The sequence below is a fragment of the Oncorhynchus tshawytscha genome, linkage group LG01, assembly GCF_018296145.1.
Source record: "Oncorhynchus tshawytscha isolate Ot180627B linkage group LG01, Otsh_v2.0, whole genome shotgun sequence".
Lineage (NCBI taxonomy): Eukaryota > Metazoa > Chordata > Actinopteri > Salmoniformes > Salmonidae > Oncorhynchus > Oncorhynchus tshawytscha.
The window spans coordinates 52,363,676-52,390,852 of NC_056429.1; the positions used below are offsets into that span (position 1 = coordinate 52,363,676).

The window sequence follows — 27,177 nt, forward strand, 5'->3', positions numbered from 1 at the left end:
CCTGAGTTTTCTCCGCATTCCCAGCTGCGCTTTCAGGCACGGCTGGGAATTTCTAGGCCGATCATTTTCCCTAGTTTAGGGATCCCCATTGTTCAGTGGCTATGCCCTTCCCAGTTCTCTTAGACATTCAATAGGATCAGGGTTAATTAGGGAGGCCACCACTCTCCTCACTCTTTCATGGCAATGGAGAGCTCTCACGGGGTGGTCGTGAGAGTGCTCGGGGAGGTGTTTAGGGGTTTGCGTTGGTGCTACTACGGTGGAAAGTCCAGACCAGGTCTCCACTGTGCGCATCCCCCCAGAATATTCCGATTTGGCTCTCGCCTTCTCCAAGAAGAAGGCGACTCAATTACCACCCCATCGTCGGGGGGATTGTGCGATAAACCTCCAGGTAGACGTGTATCCCGTCACAGGCGGAGACCGCGGCTATGGAGGCATATGTCTCCGAATCTCTGTGTCAGGGGTACATTCTTACAACCTGGTGTGTATCCGGGATAGGGCTTTTGGTCACCTAAGGGCTCTGTTGACCTAGGCGCCTGTGCTGACCCATCCGGATCCCTCTATGGAGTTCACGGTGGAGGTGGACGCGTCCAAGGCTATGATAGGAGCCGTGCTCTCTCAGTGCTCGGACACGCCACCAAAGCTCCGCCCTTGTGCCTTCTGCTCGAAGAAGCTCAGCCCGGCGGAGCAAAACTATGATGTGGGGGACCAGGAGCTGTTGGCTGTCGTCAAAGCGTTGAAGACATTGGCTTCAGGGGGCTAAACACCCTTTTCTCATCTGGACTGACCACCGCAACCTGGAGTACATCCGGGCAGCGAGGAGACTGAATCCTCGTCAGACAAGGTGGGCCATGTTTTTCACCCATTTTGTTTTCACCCTTTTTTACAGAGCAGGTTCCCAGAATGTGAAGGTAGACGCACTGATCCGACTGTATGACAGAGGAGCAGCCCATGGATCCTACCTCCATACTCCCAGTCCTCCTGCCTAGTGGCGCCGGTAGTATGTGAGCTGGACGCGTACATTGAGCAGGCGTTACGTGCAGAGCCCGCTCCCCTCCAGTGTCCCACTGGGCGTCTGTATGCTCCATCTGCTCTCCGTGACCAGCTGATCTATTGGGCTCACACGTCACCCTCCTCTGGTCATCCAGGGATCGGTCGGACAGTGCGCTGTTTGAGTGGGACAGTGCGCTGTTTGAGTGCGCCCAGGGAAGGCACCTGCCCAGAGGTAAGCTACACCCCTTACCTGTTCCACAACGGCCTTGGTCGCACCTGTCGATTGATTTTCTTACCGATCTCCCCCCCCTCGTAGGGTAACACCACGATCCTGGTCGTTGTGGACCGTTCTGCCATCTCCTCCCTCTGCCTGGTGTCCCTACGGCCCTACAGACTGCGGAGGCCTTGTTAACGCACGTCTTCCGGCACTACGGGGTGCCTGAGGGTCTGGAGGGAGTTCATGGAACGTCTGGGGGTCTCGGTCAGCCTTACCTCGGGTTTTCACCCCGAGAGTAACGGTCAGGTGGAGAGAGTGAACCAGGATGTGGGTATGTTTATGCGGTCTTATTTCCAGGACCGGCCGGGGGAGTTGGCGGCGTTCCTGCCCTGGGCCGAGATGGCTCAGAACTCGCTCCGCCACTCCTCCACTAACCTCTCCCCCTTCTAGTGCGTACTGGGGTACCAGCCGGTTCTGGTGCCTTGGCATCAGAGTCAGACCGAGGCTCCTGCGGTGGACGACTGGTTCAGGTGCGCAGAAGAGACATGGGACGCTGCCCATGTTCACCTCCAGCGGGCCATGCTGCACCAGAAAACCAGCGCAGACCGTCACCGCAGTGAGGCCCCGGTGTTCGCAGACCGTCACCGCAGTGTTCGGGGACCGGGTCTGGCTCTCGACCCGAAACCTGCCCCTCCGCCTTCCCTGACGGAAGCTGGGCCCGCGGTTTGTGGGGCCATTTAAAGTCCTGAGGAGACTGAATGAGTTTAGTTACAGGTTACAGCTTCACCCCAATTTCAGTATTAACCCCTCGTTCCATGTGTCTCTCCTCAGGCCGGTGGTGGCTGGCTCCCTCCAGGAGTCTGAGGTGCGGGAGGGTCCTCTGCCCACTCTGGACATCGAGGGGGCCCCAGCGTACTCCATTCGCGCCACACTGGATTCGAGGTGTCGGGTGAGGGGCCTTCAGTACCTCGTGGAGTGGGAGGGGTATGGTCCGGAGGAGAGGTGCTGGGTCCCGGTGGAGGACGTGTTGGACCCTCCAATGCTGCGGGAGTTCCACCATCTCCGGCTGGATCGCCCTGCGCCTCGCCCTCCTTCGGGTTGTCCCCGAGGCCGGTGTCGGCGTCAAGGAGGGGAGGGGGGGGGGGGTACTGTCACGACTTCCGCCGAGGTCGGTCCCTCTCCTTGTTCGGGCGGCGTTCGGCGGTCGACATCACCGGTCTTCTAGCCATTGCCGATCCACCTTTCATTTTCCATTTGTTTTGTCTTGTTTTCCCACACACCTGGTTTGCAGTCCCTCATTTTCCGTCTTACATATAACCCTCTGATTCCCCTCATGTCTGTGGAATGGTTATATGTAAATGTATGTGTACTCCAGGCTGGTTTGCGCCGGGTTATTGTAACTGTGTGTGTTTAGTTTTCTGAGTGTTTTGTTTGCCTCAATAAAGGGCTCCATTTGTTACCCATTTCTGCTTTCTTGCACCTGACTTCCCTGCAGCCAGTTACGCACTCCTTTACAGCATGCATGCGCATGCATACACGCACCACACTGTCATCAACATCGCACAACAAATATTTACAGTACTGTATGTTCCCTGTTGGGTGAATCAGATCACCTCTCTAGATATGACTCACCATATACACCAGTGACCGACCTTGAAGGCCTCCCACAAGGTCACACAGAAATCTCTGTCACAGTCTGTCTTCACAGCTGAATATAAAGGAAGGGCCTGAGTTTTAACTTGCTCGAATTTACAGGAATAATCTGATGGTGGGGTGGGGGCTGAGTGGCGTGTGGCCTCCAGCTGCATATTAAATGTGCTCTGGCGTTTCATGGCTCGTCAGCTCTGGCCTGCTTTGTGATGCACAAAAGACACACATTCTCATTTACTCGCACTCACATACCGTACACACACACACACACACACACACACACACACACACACACACACACACACACACACACACACACACACACACACACACAGCAAAATATGCTGTTCATTACATGGTGAAAAAAAGTAATTTATTGGTATCTGTTTTGTTGATGTAGAAAAAAAGTGGTGATACTGGCAGAGATCTGACAGGCTAATCCAGCTAGCTAAATTGGCAGTACTACTGCTGAAAGATGAGACAGGTGGTAGATAGAGGCCTATGGTACCAGGTTCACATACACGGAGAGCTATTTCTTGCTTCTAAGAACATATTTCAAAGTAAAAGAAGTACAGAAATGTAGACCAAAGCAAAATACTCTCGCATAGACATGTTTAATGCAGGATGATTTTAAAAAGGAGATCCCAAGGATGTTAGGTGTTTTTAGTGAAGCTGTTACAAAGCTAATTGATCCAGACAACGTAGCTATGACGTCGAGCTTCATCTGACGTCGTCTTGGAAGTCTCATGGGGGCTCATTACTTTCATGCATGTATCTCTGAGAATGCTCTCTTTTCAGAAATGCTCAAATATTTCATATTCAAACATTGCTTTCTGGAATCAAGTCACTTGTTGAGGAGACACACTTTGAAATTCAATTCACAACTCAAACACAGTCGACATGTGTGATACCAAGTCCTGGTATCCCTTAGCTGTTGGTGCATTTGTGTGTCAAATATAGCAAAACATATGGCCAGTTTGCATACCTTATGAAAGATCAGAGCAAAAAATAAAAGCAAACAGAACAACCAAAAAAACAAATCACATTTTCTAAACTCAGATACTGAGCATTAACATTGAGGTCAGTCTTTCCCATACATTTTCTTCACATATAGATTTATTTACTGTTAAATATCGTAAATCTTTATAAAATAATTCCTCGGAATTCATTCTATGTACATAGACAAGAGTGCACAAGATGGATGGTGTGACATGCCAAGGTGTTTTGGCCAGGCAGGAGTTGCTGTATTCTTGTAGGTATTGATTGTTGATCTTAACCTGGTCTGTTCTATCTCACTAGGGAATGACTGGTTTCCATACCATAACTACGGTGGCCCTAAGGGGCAAAGTAGATTAAAGTTAATTTTGCTCCTTAGGGCAACCGTACATAATACCACTAATAAATATTAAACTCAATTAACTTCCTGCATGTTCTCAGCCAATGGACAACACTTCAACATGACAATGACCAACTCGGTGACAATAATAGCAACACTGAATCTCAGCCCTGTCCTCTGTCCCCTCAACAGAACATGGTTTCAGGACTATCCACAATAATGGATACTAAAACCGTGTAAAAAAATATTGTTTGTTTTTCCGGCATGTTATAGCTCGATCAGCTCCATAGACAAACAGAGATGGCGTTTTTCATTAATGTGCATTGAAATACAAGGCAAAAACACACAGCACATAGCTACATACAAGGCCTGCATGCTCTGTTGCCTAGAAAAATAAATGATTTGCGCTTTAGCATTGATCTCTGATATGACCTCCCACCATTTTGTGGATCCTTACCAGAAATGGGAGATGTCGGCTTGGGTTATTTAGACGATGGCAATGCTGATGCTTGGCACCGGGGCAAAGTTTCTCCTAGTTAGAGATCTAGGCTCAGCTTGCCCTCCCACAATCCTAACCTTTAGTGGGGAAAATGCAAAACTGACCAAAGATCAGTGTTTGGGGGCAACTTTAACCTACACCTGTTGGCTCGGTCATGGTATACAATGACAAGAATGGCACTATTGCTCCAACACTGCAAATATACACAATGACAATGTGATTGTTGTTGTTGTTGTATACTTCTCTCCAAAAAACACAACAGTAAGACATCATACAGACAAGAACATTCAATATCAACCTGTGACAGAATACTTCATGTGGTTTCTGTTTTTTGGGGGGGTTGTTATTTAAAAAAAAAGAAAATCACAACGTATCGGCATCCACAGAACTCTGACGAGAGCAGATATCTCTGTATATTACTAAGAAATGTTTAGCTGATAATCACAGTATATTATAGTAAGTACGCTTGTTGTTCAAAATGGTAAAAATACTAATGACTCTCAATTGCTGGTGTGTTTGCCTAAAACACTAGTACTGAGCTTCTTGAAGCACTGAAGGTACACATCAGAGAGTAGCCGACGGATTTAGTGACTCACAAAAGAGAAAGTAATCACGTGGAGCATTTGCTTTGAGCGAGGAATAAACGCGCGCGTTCTGTTCACACACATCCGTATTGTTTAGATATGTAATGATAATACCTTACTATAGTGGTAAACATACCTTCAACAAAAAGTGCTGCATCCCGTGGTGTGGGACTCACATTCCTTTAATTAAGGAGAGAAAAACCGTTTCTGTGTACGGCTGCTCGTTGGGGGGCTTTATACGACGATGTCGAGAACGCATGAAAACAAAACAAAGAATGAACGTTTTTTTTTTTTTTTTAAAACACACAAGTCGTGATGGGACAGAGTTATTCATTATTATTTGTTGTAGTTCCTAAAAAGGTGGTGAGGTTTAGAGGGAGGGATAGAAGGGAGGCTGGGGCTGTCTCTCTCTTCCCCAGGTATTTAGACTACACAGTAGTTTCATTTCTCCAGGGTCCCGTGCGTATATTCCCTGTGCTGTCTGATGCGTACACAAAACCCTCGTGCAGGCCTCCTTTAAGGATCCCATTCTGATTGGGCGGTGGATTCTGGGGGTAGGATTGTCTGCGCGGGTGCATCTCCAGGTGGTGATGCGGCACGATCAGGTCCTCCTCATTGGCTTTTTTGCCACAGCCGCACAGAAAGGTGCCCGTGTCGCCAGCCTCCGCCTGGCACAGAGTGGGGAACAGGTCCGCCTTGGCACAGCAAGGCACGTGCCGGTGGCAGGGGGCGTGGCACGCCAGCGCCGCCTCGTGAGGCACCGCCGCTGCGGACGCATGGCACGTGTGGGGGGAAGCAGCCAGGTGGCAGATGTGTCCGAGGCGCTCATGCGTGCTGTGAGGGCTGTCTGTGTGGGAGCTGTGGATAGAGCCTCCATCTACGCTAGAGGGGATGTGGTAGGCATACTCCCTCTCTGCCACCCCTCCTGTGCCAGCCTGCCGGTGGCGGCTAAAGTGGCGAGGCTTAGTTCTAGTGCTGCCCTTCAGGCAACGATGCAGGTGGATGCCTGGCCGGTAGCCCTCTGGGTCAGTGTGCAGGAGCACATGCGCCGTAGGCTCCTCCTCCATCAGCTGCTGGCTGTGCAGGGCGGTGCAGCAGGGTGCCACGGGGGACAGGCATGTCACATGGTTCTGTGCCGGCGTCAGGCTGCCATGCTTACAGTGACCCAAGGTGCCACTTTGGGCATGTCCTCCCAACAGGGCCTTACCCGGGCACGGCGAATCCAGGTGGCAGTGCCCGTGCCCATGCCCTATTGTATCCCCATTGACATTAACCTTTGGACACAAGTGACCATGACCGTGGCAACCGTGGTTGGTGCGTCTCCCAGGGCAGCAGGCGCACCAGCAATGCCACACGTCGTCCCGCTTTGCACAGTGGTGGATGAGCACGAAAAGGCCCAGCGTGACGGAGAAGGCACCGTACAGGCAGCTGAAGATCATGTCCAGGAAGTGGCCCTGCGACACAGCCAGCGCCCCGAAGGCCCACGTGGCCACGAACAAGAAGAGGGTGAAGGCTGCTGTCCTCAGCTGGGCCTTGAACGAATGCTCGTTGGCCAGCAGAGAGGGGTTGATGGCAATGGCTGAGTGGCAGCCTGCGTGGCACTGCCCTCTGTTGGGCGGTGGTGGCAGTGCTCCGGGCTCTCCTCCCCCTCCCTGGTGGCAGTGCACGCCCATGCCCGTGACAGACGCCAGTCTCTGCTGCTCCTGAGTCAGGGCTTTCAGTTCGTACTTCCTCTCTGGGTGGCGCCTCAGCTGGATGAAGGTACACAGGAAGTAGACGCAGGTGACCAGGACGATGAAGGCCACAGGGCCATAGAAGGCTCCCAGGCTGGACTCCCACACCATCCAGCAGCTGCAATACACACACACACACACACACAAACACACACACACGGCTAAATTAACATCACTGTATGACCTCAGTGTGTTTGCTTTAATAAACACTGAAATACATAAACACAGAGAAGAGCCATAGGCATCTTGAAGCGATAAATTACCTTAAGTGATAAAGAAAACAAAGGGGGGTGGGCAACATACACTGAAGTGTGACTCATATCATCAGATCTATCTGCATCTAATCCATTTTGGAGGTAAATAGTCTTTGCAGGATATAAGTGCATGGAGACTTGACACAGCTGTTGATGAGGCGTCTAAAGTTTCACTTTAAAACATAAAAGAAAAATATCAACCTCTACAAAAAATGTCCTTTCATTTTGTTGCTGCAGGATTATTTTCCTGCTCTAGCAAACGGGCTAAAATTAAGATCCTACCTGTGCGTGTGCTTAAAACTGTGACTGTGACCTTGAGAATAGGGGACTGCTGGGTGACTTACTAGGGTGACGTCTCCCCACTGCCATAGTTGTCAATATTGACGCCTGCTGTGATTCCACAGATGATGAAGGGCACTCCGCCACTGACTAAATAAAACCTGAAGAAAGAGAGAGAGAGATTATAAAATGTGTGACATATAAAAGTGACTTTACAACACCAATATCCTCTGTTTTCTGGGTTGTACTGCCAGTAATCAATAGCAGGGAGCCAGAGAGAGAGAAAGAGAGAGAGAGTCAGTGAAAGAGAGAGAAAGAGTCAGTCAGAGAGAGAGAGAGATAATCAGTCAGTCAGTCACAGTCAGAGAGAGAGAGAGTCCGTCAGAGAGAGAGAGATAGTCAGTCAGAGAGGGATAGAGAGCGAGAGAGAGAGAGCGAGAGAAAGAGAGAGAGAGAGAGGTCATGATCAGATGAGCTCCTGCATTTTTCAGCATGTTCTTAAAAAAAGATAGATTTAGAGTTAGATAGACTTGGATCTTTTGTCAGGAACATATACGGTATGCGATCCTCTACAACATAACTTTCACTCCAAATCAAAACTCAAGCCTACAACCTGATTTTGGACAGAATTACGGAATCACCTGGAAGGTTTAAAACTCCCTAAGATTACTATTCCAAAGCTATATAGCAAATGCTCTGGAAAACAACAGAAACCTGAAAACACCATCCAACCTGGAACTGAGTGAGTAATGTTTAGTCTGAAGCTATATTTTATTTCCAAAAGCCAAGAAGAAAAATACATTACATCACTTCATAAGGACTGAATGCTAAATTAAGACTGCCAAGCTTGATACAACTTCAATTAGCACTGACGTGTCAAGCGAGAGGTGTCAAAGCCCTTTAGCCCAACAATGGCAGGAGTCGCGCAGTCTGCTCCAACCAAATGGAGGCCTTAGAAGCTGCCTCCCGCTGTCCAGAGGTAATTAAAATACAGTACCATGTGTATGTGAAGAATGAGAGGCAAGAACAGATCACAAAATGAAGCTCCTTATGGAAAATTAAGAGACACTTTTAGCTGACTATTATAAAAATGGGAACATCAGCAACCTCATCTTCCACACAAACCATCCCCTGGCATGGCACAGTGCTATATTAGCACACTACCCCTCTGTTAAGAGAGGGGGTGTTAACGAGGGGTGGAAACTCAGGATACTAGACAACGAGGACTCTGACTCAGCTAATATACATCGCTTTAAGTCTGGAACAGTAAATGGTACAGGGCAACCCCAAACAGTTTCAGCTGGACTTTCACCAAATCAAAGAATTAGCCCAGTAGGAGAAGCTCTCCCTTGAGAAAGATACCCCCACCCAGAGCGGGTCAGACCAGACCTCTTCATTATATAACCCCACAGACGAGCAACCCCAAGCGGAAAGTCAACCTCCCAGCACAGAGTACTACCACCTCATTGAAATGAAGGATACATTTACCCAGCTAGAGGTAAGGCAGGTAGAGCTGGAACAGCAGGTGATTACACTCCAGTCAGCACAGACCCAGACAACAGTCCAGCACAACAACACCCCCTTAACCAGACCCGGAGTGCTGGAGGTGGAGAGAGACATATCTGGACTCTGGACTGTGGTGAGACAACTTCAACAATATAAAAGCAAGAGCAGGAGAAGAACAGAGCACTAGAGGAGAGGATCAGTGCTGGACGAGAGGTTGAGGGGGATGGCGTGTGACAGAGAACAACCCACTAGAGAGGTGGCCTCCCCCACTGGCTTCTCTGCGACCAGCCCCACCTCAGTTCCCAACAAAAGTCTCAACACAACAGCAGAACAGTCCATACCAGACCCTGACCATAGCGTTGACATCACAGCAGAACAAACAAATGAAGAACCCCAAGCCCAGGGGATCTCACCCCCTCTGAGCACCCCCCTTGTCAGCCCTCCTGGCCCACCACTCCACCCTGGACTTGAACAGCCTCTATGACCAGGTCCACCTATACAAGGCAGCAGTGCCCACCTTCGCCCGGACTCTGAAGGGCATCGCTCTCAAACACAGCCCCAACACTTCACACAGAAGCAACAGATCAATAGACACCCAGCACAGACCAGCGAGACACTCGCCCAGACCCCGCCCCCACTCTTACATTAGCCCAAGCCAATTGCATGTACCAAATGCTCAGCAGGCTCTGCTCACACTTACTGGCCAAACCACACAACCAACAACATTGGACACTTTATGGAACACAAAGCACAACTATGACAACATAACCAACAAAGACGGGTCACAACTCCTGCAGCTCTGTCGCACGCTGGGTATGTACATAGTCAATGGTAGGCTTCGAGGGGATTCCTATGGTAGGTACACCTTTAGCTCATCTTTTGGCAGTAGTATTGTAGACAATTAGACAACAACAAATTCAATCCCTTTTAGACAACCTCCTGGAGAAAACAGTTTCCCTATCAAAACTAAAAATCTCAAATAGAAAACCGAAGAAAATGAACAACAATATCATGCCCTGGCCTTAGTTATCTTAGTTTTCTTTATTATTTTGGTTAGTCCAGGTTGTGACATGGGTGATTTATTGTGTTTCGTCTTGTCTAGGGGTTTATTAGATTAATGGGGTTGTGTTCAGTTTAGTTGTCTAGGAAAGTCTATGGTTGCCTAGAGTGGTTCTCAATCAGAGGCAGGTGTTTATCGTTGTCTCTGATTGGGAACCATATTTAGGCAGCCATATTCTTTGGGTATTTTGTGGGTGATTGTTTCCTGTCTTTGTGTTTTATGCACCAGTTAGGACTGTTACGGTTTTCACGTTTGTTGTTTTGTAGTTAGTTCATGTTAAGTGTCTCATATTAAAGAACCATGAACTTCAACCACGCTGCATTTTGGTCTGCCTCTCCTTCACAGGAAGAAAGCCGTGACAAACAATGACAAATGGTTTGATGAAGAATGCAAAAAATTTTGAAAGTGATTGAGAAACCTGTCTAACCAAAAACATAGAGACCCGGAAAACCTGAGTCTATGCCTTCACTACGGTAAATCACTAAAACAATACAGAAATACACTATGGAAAAAGAAGGAACAGCACGTCAGAAATCAGCTCAATGTAATTGAAGAATCCATAGACTCTAACCACTTCTGGGAAAATTGGAAAACACTAAACAAACAACACCACAAAGAATTATCTATCCAAAATTGAGATGTATGGGTAAAGCACTACTCCAATCTTTTTGGCTCTATAACAAAGAACAAATAGCAATAGCTAATTGACAAACAAACAAACCAAAACAAAGGCAAAGGCTTCTCATGCTTTGTTGATTTCAAAAAAGCCTTCAACACAATTTGGCATGAGGGTATGCTACACAAATTGATGGAAAGGGATGTTGGGGGAAAAACCTACGATATTATAAAACAACAAGTGTGCGGTTAAAATAGGCAAAAAAAACACACATTTCTTCCCAAATGGTCGTGGGGTGAGCCAGGGATGCAGCTTAAGTCCCACCCTCTTCAACATATATATCAACGAATTGGCGAGGGCACTAGAAAAGTCTGCAACACCCGGCCTTACCCTACCAGAATCTGAAGTCAAATGTCTACTACTGGCTGATGATCAGGTGCTTCTGTCACCAACCAAGGAGAGCCTACAGCAGCACCTAGATCTTCTGCACAGATTCTGCCAGACCTGGGCCCTGACAGTAAATCTCAGTAAGACCAAAATAAAGGTGTTCCAAAAAAGGTCCAGTTGCCAGGACCACAAATACAAATTCCATCTAGACACTGTTGCCCTAGAGCACACAAAAAAAACTATACATACATACCTGACCACTGTGACTGACCCAAACGTAAGGAAAGCTTTGACTATGTACAGACTAAGTGAGCATAGCTTTGCTATTGAGAAAGGCCGCCGTAGGCAGACATGGCTCTCAAGAGAAGACAGGCTATTTGCACACTGCCCACAAAATGAGGTGGAAACTGAGCTGCACTTCCTAACCTTCTGCCCAATGTATGACCATATTAGAGACACATATTTCCCTCAGATTACACAGATCCACAAAGAATTCGATATCTCCCATATCTACTGGGTAGTGTGCAATCACAGAAGCAAGATGTGTGACTTGTTGCCCCAAGAAAAGGTCAACCAGTGAAGAAAAAACACCATTGTAAATACAACCCATATTTATGCTTATTTAATTTCCCTTTTGTACTTTAACCATTTGTATATCGTTACAACACTGTATATACACATGATATGACATTTGTAATATCTTTATTATTTTGGAACTTCTCTGAGTGTAATGTTTACTGTTCATTTTTATTGTTTATTTCACTTTTGTATATTATCTACTTCACTTGCTTTGGCAATGATAACATATGAACATATGTTTCCCATGCCAATAAAGCCCCTTGAATTGAAATTAAATTAAGAAAGAGTCAGAGAGAGAGAGTCAGTCAGAGAGAAAGAGATAGAGACCGACTTTTTGTCTTTCGATAATGAAACATTCTCATTTCATTAAACCTCCCCCCAAAAAATAAACACCAAAAAATATCCTGTACTGCATACATGTACCATACTCACCTTGCCCTCTACCCCACGTTACAAAACAACACCACACATCAACAATAACCAAAAACCTCAACACTTCTACAACCGTATATCCAAAACATCTTCCCCTGCTATTCAGACAGCCCCCACAAATTCTACCCTAAGGCGTGCAGAGACCATCCCATTAAATAATAGTCAAGGATCTGTTATCCCTCCACCTTTGACCCTGTTCCTCCTTGTTTGCCAAATAGCTAACTTTGCCTTAGCAAACAGAAAATTCAACAAAACACATTTGGCCTTCTCCTTATTTGAATACCTGTACCCCATTATAAACATACCAAAAGTAAAAACCACCCCCAACCTCTCACACAGACATTCCAACAGAGACATTAATGGCATTAACCTGGCACACACAGAAAACACATGAATCACAGTTTCTCTCATAACACAGAAAGGACACCCCTACCCAATTCCCGGTTCAACCAGTGCCAACCAGCTGTCAGTAGACAGGGATAGATGTAAAACCCTCCACTGGAGGTCCCCTGACCTCTTTGGTACCAGGGGTTTGTAGAGCCCCCTCCATCTAAAACCCACCATACTCTCCTCCCCACGTACCCCCTGTCACGGATGTGCCTTCACTCCTGTCAGGCTCTTAATGTTCCTTACCTTAATGCAGAGGTTGTAGAGGGCTTTTACCTCCCACCCCTTCAAACTCCCCCAGGATCGGAGTGTTAAAATCTGACAAGTCCTCCAGACCCCTTTGCCAGTTCCCAGTCTCTGCTGTCACCTGCAGTGGCGGAAACATTGGTGGCCCCTCACCCTTTGGCCGCTCAAACACCACCCTTACCGGCTCAGACAGTGCCTCCTGGACCTCCTCCAGGAATCTCTCCAGCAGCCTAAGAGACGTTATTCCTGTTTGTTGTGCCAGGACTTCTGGGGATTTCCACCCCTCCTCTCCCAGCAGTCGCAGGTCACGCAGCCTCAGTAAACCCGCTGCCATCAGTTGCCTTTGCAGGGTGGCTGACTGAACTGATCTCTAAGGGATGGCTGGGTTGTGGAAGATAGACTCCTCCCACACCCACAGCCCAGGCTCCATATCCCCTTCTCATGTGGGCCTTAGTAGCTGACAGGCACTCAGCACTGCAGAGTAAAAGTCTGAGAGACCTGCTGCACTCAGCCTCTCCAGCTTCATGAGGAACAGCTGCTGGTCCAACCCTAATCTGCCAGCTCTCCTCAGCAGAGTGCATGCTGGTTCCCTCCAGCCAACATCAGTATGGTATAGCAGTCTCTGCACCGCCTTTAGTCGGAAATCAGCCACCCTGCTCTCCATTTCCACCAGGCTCTGTCCTCCTTTGTGGACGGTCATGTACAAAACTGCTGCCCTCAGCCAGTGATGGCCCAATCAGAAGAAGTTGCAAGTCTGTAAGCATACCGGCAGGGGGGGCTGAGGACATCCAGTTCATGCCAAAGGGAAGATGTCAGCAGGTTGTTGATTATCAGCACCCTCCCTCTATATGACTCCATCCACCTGGCCAGTCTTGATATCACTACCTGTGACAGCCCTTCCAAGTTATTCCTGACCCACCTCTCCATGCCCAGGTACACCCCCAACATTTTAAGACCTTCACAACCCCACTGCAAACTCCCTGGAAGCAGAGGAGGTGCCCTATCCCACCATGCCCCCGTTTACCTTAGCTGACAAAGCTCTCTCGTACACCTTCAGACTAGTCTCTAGTGCCTGCATATCCTGACCATCACAGAAACGTCATCTGCCTATGCTGACAATGCTATGCCTGTCAACACACCCATGCCTGTCCAGCACACTCCTTGCAGTCCATTTAACCCAAAAAAGGCTAAATGGCTAATGTATATAACTGCCCCGATAAAGGGCATCCTTGTCTAATGTCCCATCTCACCCAGACTGGCCTACTGAGCCCCCCTTCCACCTTTACCATACATGACACCCCAGCATACAACATCATCACATAGGTCAAAAAACTTTTTCTAAACCCAAGAACAGACATCACATAAAACAGATACTCATGGTCCACTCTATCAAAAGCCTTCTCTTGATCTAGTGACTAATCCAAAGTTCACATTAGAACCTCTCGATAAGTCCAACATGTCCCTGATTAAGAACAAGTTGTCCGTGATTGACCGTCTGTCCCGGTACACAATTTGTTTGGTCCTTGTGTACCATAGAGTCCAGATGGGACTTCAGTCTGTTAGAGAGGACCTTGGCAAATATATTGTAGTCCACACAGAGCAATGCCACAGGCCTCCAGTTCTTAAGTTCACACAATTCCCCTTTTTTGGGCAGGTGAGTCAGAGCCTGACGGCAGCTCATCTGCAACTCTCCTACCCCGACGCATTCACGCAACACGCAAAAGTCCAGTCCAATTATTCCCCAGAATTTTTTATAAAACTCCACTGGGAGTCCATCGACCCCCGGTGCACGACCGGGGGACATCTGGGTTACGGCCTCTGCCAGTTCATGGGACAACAGAGGAATGTCAATTTCATCCCTCTGTGACAGAGGGAGCTTAGGGAGTTCTGCAAACAAGACCTGGGCAGACATAGGATCACACAGTTCTGCCCTATACAACTCAGTATAAAACTCCACAGTTCGCTCTTGCATCTTCCCCACCACAGAGGTCACCCGCCCATCAGACAACTGTAGACAATGCATGCCCTTGGATTCACCGCTCTGTCTTTCTAAACCAAAGAAGAAGGAGCTGGGAGCATCCATCTCCTTGAGCATGGAGAACCTAGCTCTTACAAATGCTCCCGTTGCTTTAACCTGGAAAAAATAGCCTCAAGATAAACTTTTTTTCCCTTGGTCTCATTCAGGAACCTTGTCAGTTCCCTCACCGTATATTTTGACCTTTCTGCTTAACTGGCTGTCAGCTCTGGACCCACTGAAGAGGAGTCTGGAAAAAAAGGCCCTCCTCATCATCCTCTTCCTCAGATTCACTTTCCTCCTTCTCATCTTCATCTCCCATCCTGACCACCGGCCCTTCCTCTCTGGTCAGGGCCTCCCACCCAGCACCAGGCACAGGTTCCTTGGTGCCTTTGACCACACCAGCCTCTCCCCTCCTGACTTCTTTCTTCTCCCCTTTTACGCTTGACACCCCCCTAGTTTCTTACACTTCCCCACTATATTCTCCTCATCCACTAGCATAACCTGACTAGGACCAGCCTCATCTACACGACCATCCATAACCTGACTAGGCCCAGCCTTATCTACACCCCCATCCATAACCTGCCTAGGCCTAGCCTCATCTACACCACCATCCATAACCTGACTGGGCCCAGCCTCATCTACACCACCATCCATAACCTGACTAGGCCCAGCCTCAGCTACGCCACCATCTCTAGCCTGACTTGGCTCAGCCTCATCTACACCCCCATCACTGGCATGACTAGGCCCAGACTCTGCTGCCTGCATCTCATTGTCTCCTGCACGTTGACCTCAATTTCCCCCACTGGGGGCGCTTGTACCCTCACCTTGTCTATGGCCTTTATGTGGGCCCGCAAAGCTCTTATGTCCCAAATCCCCACACTCAAAACACTGTAGACTATCTGTGCTAGCAAACTCTACCCATGCCTTACTTTAAAATGCACATTTAGCTGTTGCTCATTGCTATTCAGAAACATGACACTTGCCTCCAGAATGAAACAACAAAACTTAACGGCAGCTGCCTGAAAACCTGCCGACAGTACACGAAAACCGCAAGAAAACTTACCAAAATGACTCAGCTCTTTCCTGATTTGATCATCCGTAATAAACAGAGGCAAATTTGCAACTACCACCCTGGTCGAAGGGGTAGAAAGAGGCAAAATTGGCACAAACACACCCCTTACAAATATTCCACTAGCAATTAGCCTACCAACCAAATTTGCTCTTTTCATGAACACAACCACAGCTTTGTTCATTCTGGAAGCGGAATGTATAAATTCAGCTCCTACCTGTTCACCCACTGCGAGCAGAACCTCCTCCACTTTAACTCCATTCTCAGGAACACACCTGAATCCATGCCGTATCGACAGTGTCTCCTCCGTGCTAGGCTAAGAAGCCATCGTGCACACCACACCTTCCAAACCCCAGGAAACTAACTCTGTCCTCTTCCAACCTAACTTTGAAAAAACCTGTGGATACCGCTAAAACAAATAGTGCAATAACCATCCACCATAGAAAATACAAATGGAAAGAAAATACAAAGGACAGAATCAAGAAAATAAGTAAGGACAGAGCCCTCCACACCAAACACTCGAACTCCAAAAAAACTCCCAGCATGCACTGTAAGAGAGAGAGAGAGAGACTGTCAGTCAGTCAGGCAGTCAGTGAGAGAGAGAGAGTCAGTCAGAGAGAGAGAGAGATAGTTAGTCAGAGAGAGAGATATAGTCAGTCAGAGAGAGCAAGAGAGAGTCAGTCAGTAGTCAGTCAGTTAGAAAGAGAGACAAAGAGAGAAAAATAAGAAAAAGAAAGAGACCTGAGGATGTGCTTCTCTCTCTGTGCCGGCTTGGGTTGTAGACTGGAGATGAAGGGACAGAAAACAGAGAGGGAGAGAGAAAAGAGAGAGCATGAGAGAGAGGAAGTACAAATTGACCTCCTACTCTCCTCTCTCCTGTTCTGCACAGTATAAACAACTCTACCACTCCTCAACATGAGAACAGCTCTAAGACACAGTATAACACATGACAAGCAGACAAACAGCTTTATTTGTGCTGGAGCATCCACTTCTCCTCAAATCGGAGATGTCTCTATTACTGTTTGAGATATATTCCTATCACTGTTTCAGCCCTGGAAAAAACACAAAGCAGGAACATGCAGTCCCCACCCTCTCCCCTTATGTCTGTCTTGCTATTGCTCTCTCCTCTTTACCCAACCCCGTCTGTCCCCACCTCTCTCCCTCTTCCCTTACACTGCACCCATCCCAAAATTCTATTACGATCGAGATGTTTGGGCAGGCAGGTGGAAGCGGGAGCATTACCGGGACTGTCATTGTCTGAGTGGGAGTGATTCCCTCAGGACACTCCTCCAACAGAAAGTCATTTACACACATGACAAGGAGATAAGCATAAAGACGAGAGGACCAGGGGATGTTAAAGCCCAGTGCTTTATGACCCCTATTTCCCCTCTCTATCTCGACAAATCACCAGTCTACAACCCCAGCCTTCCATGCCAGGCTGACACGCACATAATCACGCATATGCACACAGATACACGCACACACGCACGCACACATACATACACAGGAACACATCCCTACTGTAGGTCTTTCTCTCTCATTCCCCCTCTCGCTCCCTCTCTCTCCCCCTCTCGCTCTCTCTGTGTCTCGACTCTTGTTCTCTCTCTTATCGCATTACTCTCCATTAAAGAGTCATTTAAACCCACGACACAAAATGGCAGACAGTGCAGAGGGCGGGCACTTCTGAGTTCAGTTTTGGGGAGCAGCGGCAATCCTCAACTGATATAAATAGACATCGAAAGACCCCGGAGCGAGAAGTGCCTCCTCCCGCTCTCCTCTGTCTATGTACTGGCCTCTGTCTCGCTGTCTAGCCCTGGATATACTACAGGGAGTGGAGCACTCAGGCCAGTCCACATTTTGTGATATGTACCGATGATGGAGGAAACTGGTGCAAAAACGGGTGAATAAAGCCGCATTGTGTAATTGGTTGCTGTGCCGCTTACCGTAACTCGTTCTATTTTGGGTCACTGAATACTGATGCAGACACTGCATACTGACACAGACACAGCACCACTGAAGTTATTACTGTATTGCAACAACAACAAAAGAGAGAATATTGCCCAGTTCCACTGCTATTTTTAATGAAGTGAAGTGAGTGTTCAGTGCGTACCCTATCTCCTGTACTTATTTGCATCTTAAGCATTTAACCAGTGGGGCCTACACATTACACACAGGGGTCAATAGGACAAAGGTCACCATGACAGAATGCCGGATTAGCTGACAGCCCAAATAAATCCGCTGCCATCAGATTCTGTCATCTGGCTTTTTCTGGGCTGAGGAGAAGGGGGGATAGGAGAAGGTTGAAGAAAATGGATTTGTCTCCAGAAGCTAAGTCTCATTGCCTGGGCCCCTCTCATGGCAAACATTAGTCACACACATACACACACATACTAGAGGTCGACCGATTATGATTTTTCAAAGCCTATACCGATACCGATTATTGGAGGACCAAAAAAAAGCAGATGCAGATTTTTTAACATGTATTTGTAATAATGACAACAATACTGAATGAATACTTATTTTAACTTAATATGATACATCAATAAAATCAATTTAGTTCAATTTGTTCAAATTTGTTCAATTTGGTTTAAATAATGCAAAAACAAAGTGTTGGAGAAGAAAGTAAAAGTGCAATATGTGACATGTAAGAAAGCTAACGTTTAAGTTCCTTGCTCAGAACATGAGAACATATGAAAGCTGGTGGTTCCTTTTAACATGAGGCTTCAATATTCCCAGGTAAGAAGTTTTAGGTTGTAGTTATTATAGAAATTATAGGACTATTTCTCTCTATACAATTTGTATTTCATATACCTTTGACTATTGGATGTTCTTATAGGCACTTTAGTATTGCCAGTCTAACAGTATAGCTTCCATCCCTCTCCTCGCCACTTCCTGGGCTCGAACCAGGAACACATCGACAACAGCCACCCTCTAAGCAGCGTTACCCTTGCAGAGCAAGGGGAACAACTACTTCAAGTCTCAGAGCGAGTGACGCTATTTGAAACGCTATTAGCGCGCACCCTGCTAACTAGCTAGCCATTTCACATCGGTTACACCAGCCTAATCTCGGGAGTTGATAGGCTTGAAGTCATAAACTGTGCAATGCTTGAAGCATTGCGAAGTGCTGCTGGCAAAATGCACGAAAGTGCTGTTTGAATGAATGCTTATGAGCCTGCTGGTGCCTACCATTGCTCAGTCAGACTGCTCTATCAAATCATAGACTTAATTATAACATAATAACACACAGAAATACGAGCATTAGGTCATTAATATGGTCGAATACGGAAACTATCATCTCGAAAACAAAACGTTTATTCTTTCAGTGAAATACGGAACCGTTACGTATTTTATCTAATGGGTGGCATCAATTAGTCTAAATATTCCTGTTACATTGCACAACCTTCAATGTTATGTCATAATTACGTAAAATTCTGGCAAATTAGTTCGCAATGAGCCAGGCGGCCCAAACTGTTGCATACACCCTGACTCTGCTTGCAATGAACGCAAGAGAAGTGACACAATTTCACCTGGTTAATATTGCCTCCTAACCTGGATTTCTTTTAGTTAAATATGCAGGTTTAAAAATATATACTTCTGTGTATTGATTTTAAGAAAGGCATTGATGTTTATGGTTAGATCCACGTTGGAGCAACGACAGTCCTTTTTCGCAATTGCGCACAACATCGATTATATGCAACACAGGACACACTAGATAATCTAGTAATATCATCAACCATGTGTAGTTAAAACTAGTGATTATGATTGATTGATTGTTTTTTATAAGATAAGTTTAATGCTAGCTAGCAACTTACCTTGGCTTCTTACTGCATTCGCGTAACAGGCAGGCTCCTCGATGAGGGAGGTGGTTAGAGCGTTGGACTAGTTAACCGTAAGGTTGCAAGATTGAATCCCTGAGCTGACAAGGTAAAAATCTGTCACTCTACCCCTGAACAAGGCAGTTAACCCACCGTTCCTAGGCCGTCATTGAAAATAAGAATGTGTTCTTAACTGACTTGCCTCGTTAAATAAAGTTGTAAAAAAAAAAATATATATTTTTTTAAATCGGCGTCCAAAAATATTGATTTCCGATTGTTATGAAAACTTGAAATCGGCTCTAATTAATCGGCCATTCCGATTAATTGGTCGACCTCTAACACATACACCTCCAGAAAATTCCAGAAATCCCCCTCCCTGTGCTGCGCAGGTGGTCGAGGAGTGTGAAGAGAGGCTGAGGGTCTTTGTCCTCAATGACTTTCACTGGCATCCAGCTGCAGATGGTTCATGTAGGAATGTGCACCGAATACCTAATGTTGACATTACAGACTACCTGGAATTCACATATTGTACCATACAATACTTGAAAAGGAGGTTGTAATCAACTTTTTATTCAAGATTTTCCATGATGCTTCTTCAAATGAAAGAATGATGCAAGAGGAAGGTTCCCAGAACCAAACTGATACCATAAACAGATGAACATCCAGAGAACGTAATGTGCCAGCTAGGAAGTTACTTCAGCACTTTCTATTTACTCTTTGTCTCTGTTTATTTCTTTACCGTTGTGACTTCAAATGTTCGACAGTTCTCCTTGAGTAAAGTGTCAAAGCCTGTGGGCAAAATATCTTTAACGATACAATGACATTGCCATCTTCAAGATTCTATGGTGAATCTGGTGCTGGTGTGCTATCTGTCCGTCTGTCTCCCATCACCACACGTCAACCTATCTTAGTCCAACAGGCTTTCCTGTCGAATTTGACTCTACACAGTAGAGTTGTGATCGGCAAAGCGCACACACAGCACTTTCCTCCTGCGAGCAAGGAGTTTCTCACTGTCCCAAAGCTGATGCCAAGCATAATGAGTAATGTTGCGTTCTCGTGTTATCGGAGTTTTCGGGAAGCTCTGAGAAAATGTTACAAGTAACTGCCAAAATAAAGGACACACCAACATAAAAAAAGGTGTCTTAATAGGGTGTTGGGCCACCACGAGCCAGAAAAGCTTCAATGCGCCTTGGCATATATTCTACAAGTGTCTGTAATTCTATTGGAGGGATGTGCCATCATTCTTCCATGAGAAATTCCATCTGAGCATTTTAATACATGACCCTAAGCATGATGGGATGTTAATTGCTTATTAAACTCAGAAACCACACCTGTGTGAAAGTACAGTACCTGCTTTCAATATACTGTGTGTACCTAATTTACTCAAGTGTTATCTTTACTTTGGAAGTTACCTGTAGCTAACTTTATTATTAGCAATTTTAGCAAGCTCATCAAGCTAGCTAAAATCGGATTGGTTGAAGAATTGTTCAAACTTTAAAATCACTTGTGCGAAAAAAAAAGTGTGTGTGTGTGTGTGTAGGTAAGTAAAGAAATAAAACAACAGTAAAAATACATTTGAAAATAAGAGTAGCAAGGCTATAAACAGACACCGGTTAGTCAGTCTGATTGAGGTAGTATGTACATGTAGGTATAGTTGAAGTGACTATGCATATATGATGAACAGAGAGTAGCAGTAGTGTAAAAGGAGGGCTTGGCGGGAGGTGGGACAATGCAGATAGCCCAGTGAGCCAATGTGCGGGAGCACTGGTTGGTTGGGCCAATTGAGGTAGTATGTACACGGATGTATGGTTAAAGTGACTAAGCATATAAGATAAACAGAGAGTAGGAGCAGCGTAAAAGAGGGTTTGGGGTGGGGCAACACAATGTAAATAGTCCGGGTAACCATTGGTTACCTGTTCAGAAGTCTTATGGCTTGTGGGTAAAAACTGTTGAGAAGCCTTTTTGTCCTGGACTTGGCACTCCGGTACTGCTTGCCATGCGGTAGTAGAGAGAACAGTCTATGACTGGGGTGGCTGGGGTCTTTGACAATTTTTAGGGCCTTCCTCTGACACCTGGTGTAGAGGTCCTGGATGGCAGGCAGCTTTGCCCCAGTGATGTATTGGGAGGTATGCACTACCCTCTGAAGTGCCTTGCGGTCAGAGGTAACAGCCCCATTGATGGGAATGGGGACGTGCTCGGTGCTCCTTTTCCTGTAGTCCACAATCATCTCCTTAGTCTTGGTTACGTTGAGGGATAGGTTGTTATTCTGGCACCACCCGGCCAGGTATCTGACCTCCTCACTATAGGCAGTCTCGTCGTTGTCGGTGATCAGGCACTGTTGTGTCATCTGCAAACTTAATGATGGTGTTGGGCTTGTGCCTGGCCATGCAGTCGTGGGTGTACACGGAGTACAGGAGGGGACTGAGCAGGCACCCCTGGGGAGCTCCAGTGTTGAGGATCAGTGTGGCAGATGTGTTGCTACCTACCCTCACCACCTGGGGGCGACCCGTCAAGAAGTCCAGGATCCAGTTGCAGAGGGAGGTGTTTAGTCCCCGGTTCCTTAGCTTAGTGATGAGCTTTGAGGATACTATGGTGTTGAACGCTGAGCTGTAGTCAATGAATAGCATTCTCACATAGGTGTTCCTTTTGTCCAGGTGGGAAAGGGCAGTGTGGAGTGAAATAGAGATTGCATCATCTGTGGATCTGTTGGGGCGGTATGCAAATTGGAGTGGGTCTAGGGTTTCTGGGATAATGGTGTTGATGTGAGCCATTGCCAGCTTTCCAAAGCACTTTGTGGCTACAGACGTGAGTGCTACGGGTCTGTTGTCATTTAGGCAGGTTGCCTTTGTGTTCTTGAGCACAGGGACTATGGTGGTCAGCTTGAAGCATGTTAGTATTACAGACCCAATCAGGGACATGTTGAAAATGTCAGTGAAGACACCTGCCAGTTGGTCGGCACATGCCCGGAGCACACGTCCTGGTAATCCGTATGGCCCCGCAACCTTGTGTATGTTGACCTGTTTAAACGTCTTACTCACCTTGGCTATGGAGAGCGTGATCACACAGTCGTCTTGAACAGCTGATGCTCTCATGCATGCCTCAGTGTTGCTTGCCTCGAAACGAGCATAGAAGTGATTTAGCTTGTCTGGTAGGCTCGTGTTACTGGGCAGCTCGCGGCTGTGCTTCCCTTTGTTGTCTGTAATAGTTTGCAAGCCCTGCCACATTCGACGAGCTTCGGAGCCGGTGTAGTATGATTCAAACTTAGCCCTGTATTGACGCTTTGCCTGTTTGATGGTTCGTCGCAGGTCATAGCAGGATTTCTTGTAAGCTTCCGGGTTAGAGTCCCGCACCCTGAAAGCGGCAGCTCTACCCTTTAGCTCAGTGCGAATGTTGCCTGTATTCCATGGCTTCTGGTTGGGGTATGTACGTACAGTCACTGTGGGGAAGACGTCCTCAATGCACTTATTGATACAGCCAGTGACTGATGTGGTGTATTCCTTAATGTCATCGGAAGAATCCCGGAACTTGTTCCAATCTGTGATAGCAAAACAGTCCTGTAGTTTAGCATCTTCTTCATCTGACCATTTTTTTATAGACCGAGTCACTGGTGGTTCCTGCTTTCATTTTTGCTTGTAAGCAGGAATCAGGAGGATAGAGTTGTGGTCGGATTTACCAAATGGAAGGCGAGAGAGAGCTTTGTACGCGTCTCTGTGTGTGGAGTACAGGTGATCTAGAATTGTTTTCCCTCTGGTTGCACATTTAACATGTTGATAGAGATTTGGTAGAACTGATTTAAGTTTCCCTGCATTAAAGTCTCCGGCCACTAGGAGCGCCGCCTCTGGTTGAATGGTTTCCTGTTTGCTTATTTCCTTATACAGCTGACTGAGTGCGGTCTTAGTGCCCGCATCTGATTGTGGTGATAAATAAACAGCCACAAAAAGTATAGCTAAGAACTCTCTAGGCTAGTGTGGTAGTGTTGCTTGCAATTTATCACAATATACTCTACTTCAGGCGAGCAAAATCTAAAGACTTCCTTAGACCCCCCCCATCTTACCGGAGTGTGCTGTTCTATCTAGCCGGTGCAGCGTGTATCCCGCTAGGTGAATATCCATGTCGTCATTCAGTCACGATTCCGTGAAACATAGGATATGACAGTTTTTGATGTCCCGTTGGTAGAAAATTCGTGATCGTACCTCGTCTAGTTTATTGTCCAATGATTGCACGTTGGCGAGTAATATTGACGGTAACGGCAGCTTTCCCAGTTGCCTTCTGCGGGTCCGGATGAGGCATCCGGCTCTACTTCCTCTGCGTTGCTTCCTTTTGAGAATAATTGGGATGTCTGCCCTGTGGGGTGTTTGGAGATTATCGTGTGAGACCTGCTTGCTGCTGTTGTTGTTGTTGAAAAAATCGTTGTCTAATCCGAGGTGACTGATCGCTGTCCTGATATGTAGAAGGTCTTTTCTGCCGTTAGATATGGTTTTAGAAACATTATGTACAAAATAATTTACAAATATTGTGAAAAACCCCCACAATTGGTTAGGAGACCGTAAAACGGTGGCCATCTCCTCCGGCGCCATTTTTCTTAAAGCCAAGATCAAACGTTAAACAGATTGAGATTGGTGATAGCTCTGAAAGCTGACGTACAATGCAGGCTCAGCAGGCTCACAGGCGATTGAGGCAATTGTGTCGAGCCTTGGGTGGGCACCATGGTAACAGGTAATAGTTTAGATCTGCTCTCTCTCTCCTTTCGCCGGATCAACACTATTTCCTCTCTCTCCCCGCTATTGCTCTTCCCTCTCTCACTCTCTCCCAGAAAAGCAGTCTCAGCCAGAGGACTCAGCCAACACACAAACCAAACCCATTTATCATCATCGAAACCAAACAACTTCCTCTGTCTATCTCAATAGGTACTTGGACTCAAAATCATAAGAAGAAGAAAACGGAGGGTGATAGTATGAGTACCTCTATAGTTTACTCTGACCCATCAGTCACCTACTACTTGGCACAGACTCTCAGAATTGTTCCCTGTATTTGAGTTTTTAATATAATTAATTTGGTCACATGTGTAACATGTCAGTTTGCAAACCATCCTCGCACCGTCACCGTAATTTGTTGTCCTGCCAATGCAGAACCGTAATCTAACGTAAGTGGCAATTCCAAAAAAACACGTCCTGTGACATTTTCCACAGTGGCTTCCCCTCCATTTCCTACGGTTATTTTGATGACAAGATGCTGAACAGTGATTGTGAAAGTGATAATGACCGTGAGATGATAATGCATATGATGATGTTAATAAACACATGTTCCCTGGACAAATGTCAGTATCTTCTCCCTCCCTACCTCCACGCTTAGTGATAGTTGCTAAGCAGCAGACAGCTCGCTGAATGGCATCTCTACCACACTAACAGGAGTCTCTAAATTGAACAGGCCCCATTTCTGAAATGGGTTTGATTAAAAAGAATATCCTCGGCTCCCAGCAATCTAGGGTATTAATCAGTCATTTCCAAATGGTGTGTCATATTATTCAAACTAAAAGTTCTTCCCTAAAGCAGAGAGTGACTCAAGTTCAACATTTTACTTGCTGACATTAGTAAGTGTAAGAGAAGCACTAGCTAATGAAGAGCCAAACTGTATACATTCGGTGCTGTGACAGTAATACTACAATAAAGTGCATGAAGTGAACAAAGTCGAAAAGCGGGAAACTAGCTGCAGACGCCTCTTCAGATAAATGAACCAGTAACTCTCCAAGTGAAACCCATGGTAATCGTGCTATTAGAAGAAAATTAAAAAAACAGACACCCACAACTAAGGTTTATACAGAATCTACCGAGCATGTCTTGCTTATAATATCCTTCATTTCAAGTAACCTTCAGGTTCCTTGGTGTCCACATCACTGAGGACACCAGTACCATCGGGAAGTAGGCACAGCAGTTCCTCTTCTCCATCAGGAGGCTGAAACGATTTAGCATGGCCCCTCAGATCCTGAGGAACTTTTACAGCTGCTCCATCAAAAGCATGTTGTATCACCTTCTGGTATCTATTTATCCTGCTCCTGGTCACTATTACTCCTGTTTACATGTATATATTACCACTCATATATTACCATAAGTATTTACATATTCCTGCTACTAGTCACATTTCAGCCCTGTTTACATGTATATCCGCCTATCATGCCTACCCTTACAGTCTTGCACACACACACACACACACACACACACACACACACACACACACACACACACACACACACACACACACACACACACACACACACACACACACACATCACTTATGCTGCTGCCATACTGTTTAGAATTATTATTATTATTATTTATCATCCTTATTTATCATGTACATATCAACCTCAAATACTCCAGTATCCCTGCACATTGTACATTTGGTATTGGCACGGACCCTGCATATAGCTGCCTCTCTCATTTCTTATTATTTATGTTTTCTTTACTATATATTTATTAGCTATGCTATTTTGATATTGCTTACTGCACTGTTGGGTGGTGGGGCTTGCAAGTCAAGCATTTCGCTGTACTTGTGCATTTGACAATACAACATGAACTTCAACCTACTAAACTACAAGGCTAATGATTATTCTCTCTGTAGCTAACAGCGTTTCAGAAACAGAACATTACAGAAAGGTTAAGACTAAGGTTCAAAATCCACACCCTCTAATAAAAGAGAAGCAGTATCCAAAGGCTTGAATTAAGTGGGAATGAAGATTTAATAAGCACAGGCAAAAATACCAGGCCAATACTACTGTGGTACAGATTTGTACAAGCATCTTCGCATGAGGCATACAGTATAGCAGGGAAAGAAATGAAATAAGAAAGCATAGAATTGTGCACCGAACCAATCCTTGACCTAAAAAAAGATACCAACAGCACATTCACAACAAGCACGATCAGCTGCACGTGTAGACAAGCAGGCATGCGTACACATATACTGCATGCACGCACGCACGCACGCACACACACACACACACACACACACACACACACACACACACACACACACACACACACACACACACACACACACACACACACACACACACACACACACACACACACACACACACAAGGGGTCACCCAGAGAGGAGGATTGTGTTTACCTCAACATGGGCTGTTTGGGGTGAGCAGGCGGGTCACTGTCCTGGTGTTGAAGGGGCTTTTTGGTCACCTGCTTGTAAATGTTCCGGGCCATCACCCCCAGCCACAGCATGGTGGATAGGGACGAGTAGTGTAACACCACGCCAACCTGCACCAGGAGACACAGACAGACACGGGTCACTCACTGTTTCCATTTTCACATCATAGAAGGCTCGTCTTCACATTCTTCATGTCCCCCTCACTTCCACTTGTTGACTCACAGAGAGAGTTCTTTTCCCAGACACAACGAGCATGTCATCAATGTCACTTCAAGTGTCTTTCCAAAGATCAATCCCAGCAGGAGCGGGGATTGCTCTTTTAAATTCATGCAAAATGGTTTGCGCGCCTGCGTACTTGG

The 27,177-nt window shown here is 46.4% G+C and overlaps 1 protein-coding gene across 2 annotated transcripts in view; it reads right to left on the reverse strand.

Annotated features, from left to right (window-relative positions):
- Window positions 1-3,452: 3,452 nt before the first annotated feature.
- LOC112253007 (adhesion G protein-coupled receptor A3) overlaps window positions 3,453-27,177 on the reverse strand; it is a 243,671-nt gene continuing 219,946 nt past the window's right edge. Inside the window, exons 17-20 of one of the 2 annotated variants that reach the window (XM_024424862.2) lie at window positions 26,783-26,928; window positions 16,583-16,624; window positions 7,608-7,703; window positions 3,453-7,127 (exon numbers count right to left, since the gene is read on the reverse strand). In XM_024424862.2, the coding sequence (XP_024280630.2) occupies window positions 5,705-7,127; window positions 7,608-7,703; window positions 16,583-16,624; window positions 26,783-26,928 (1,707 nt within the window). In that variant the 3' untranslated portion in view covers window positions 3,453-5,704. The remainder of the gene's footprint in view (window positions 7,128-7,607; window positions 7,704-16,582; window positions 16,625-26,782; window positions 26,929-27,177) is intronic. The other variant, XM_024424866.2, reaches the window with a different exon arrangement.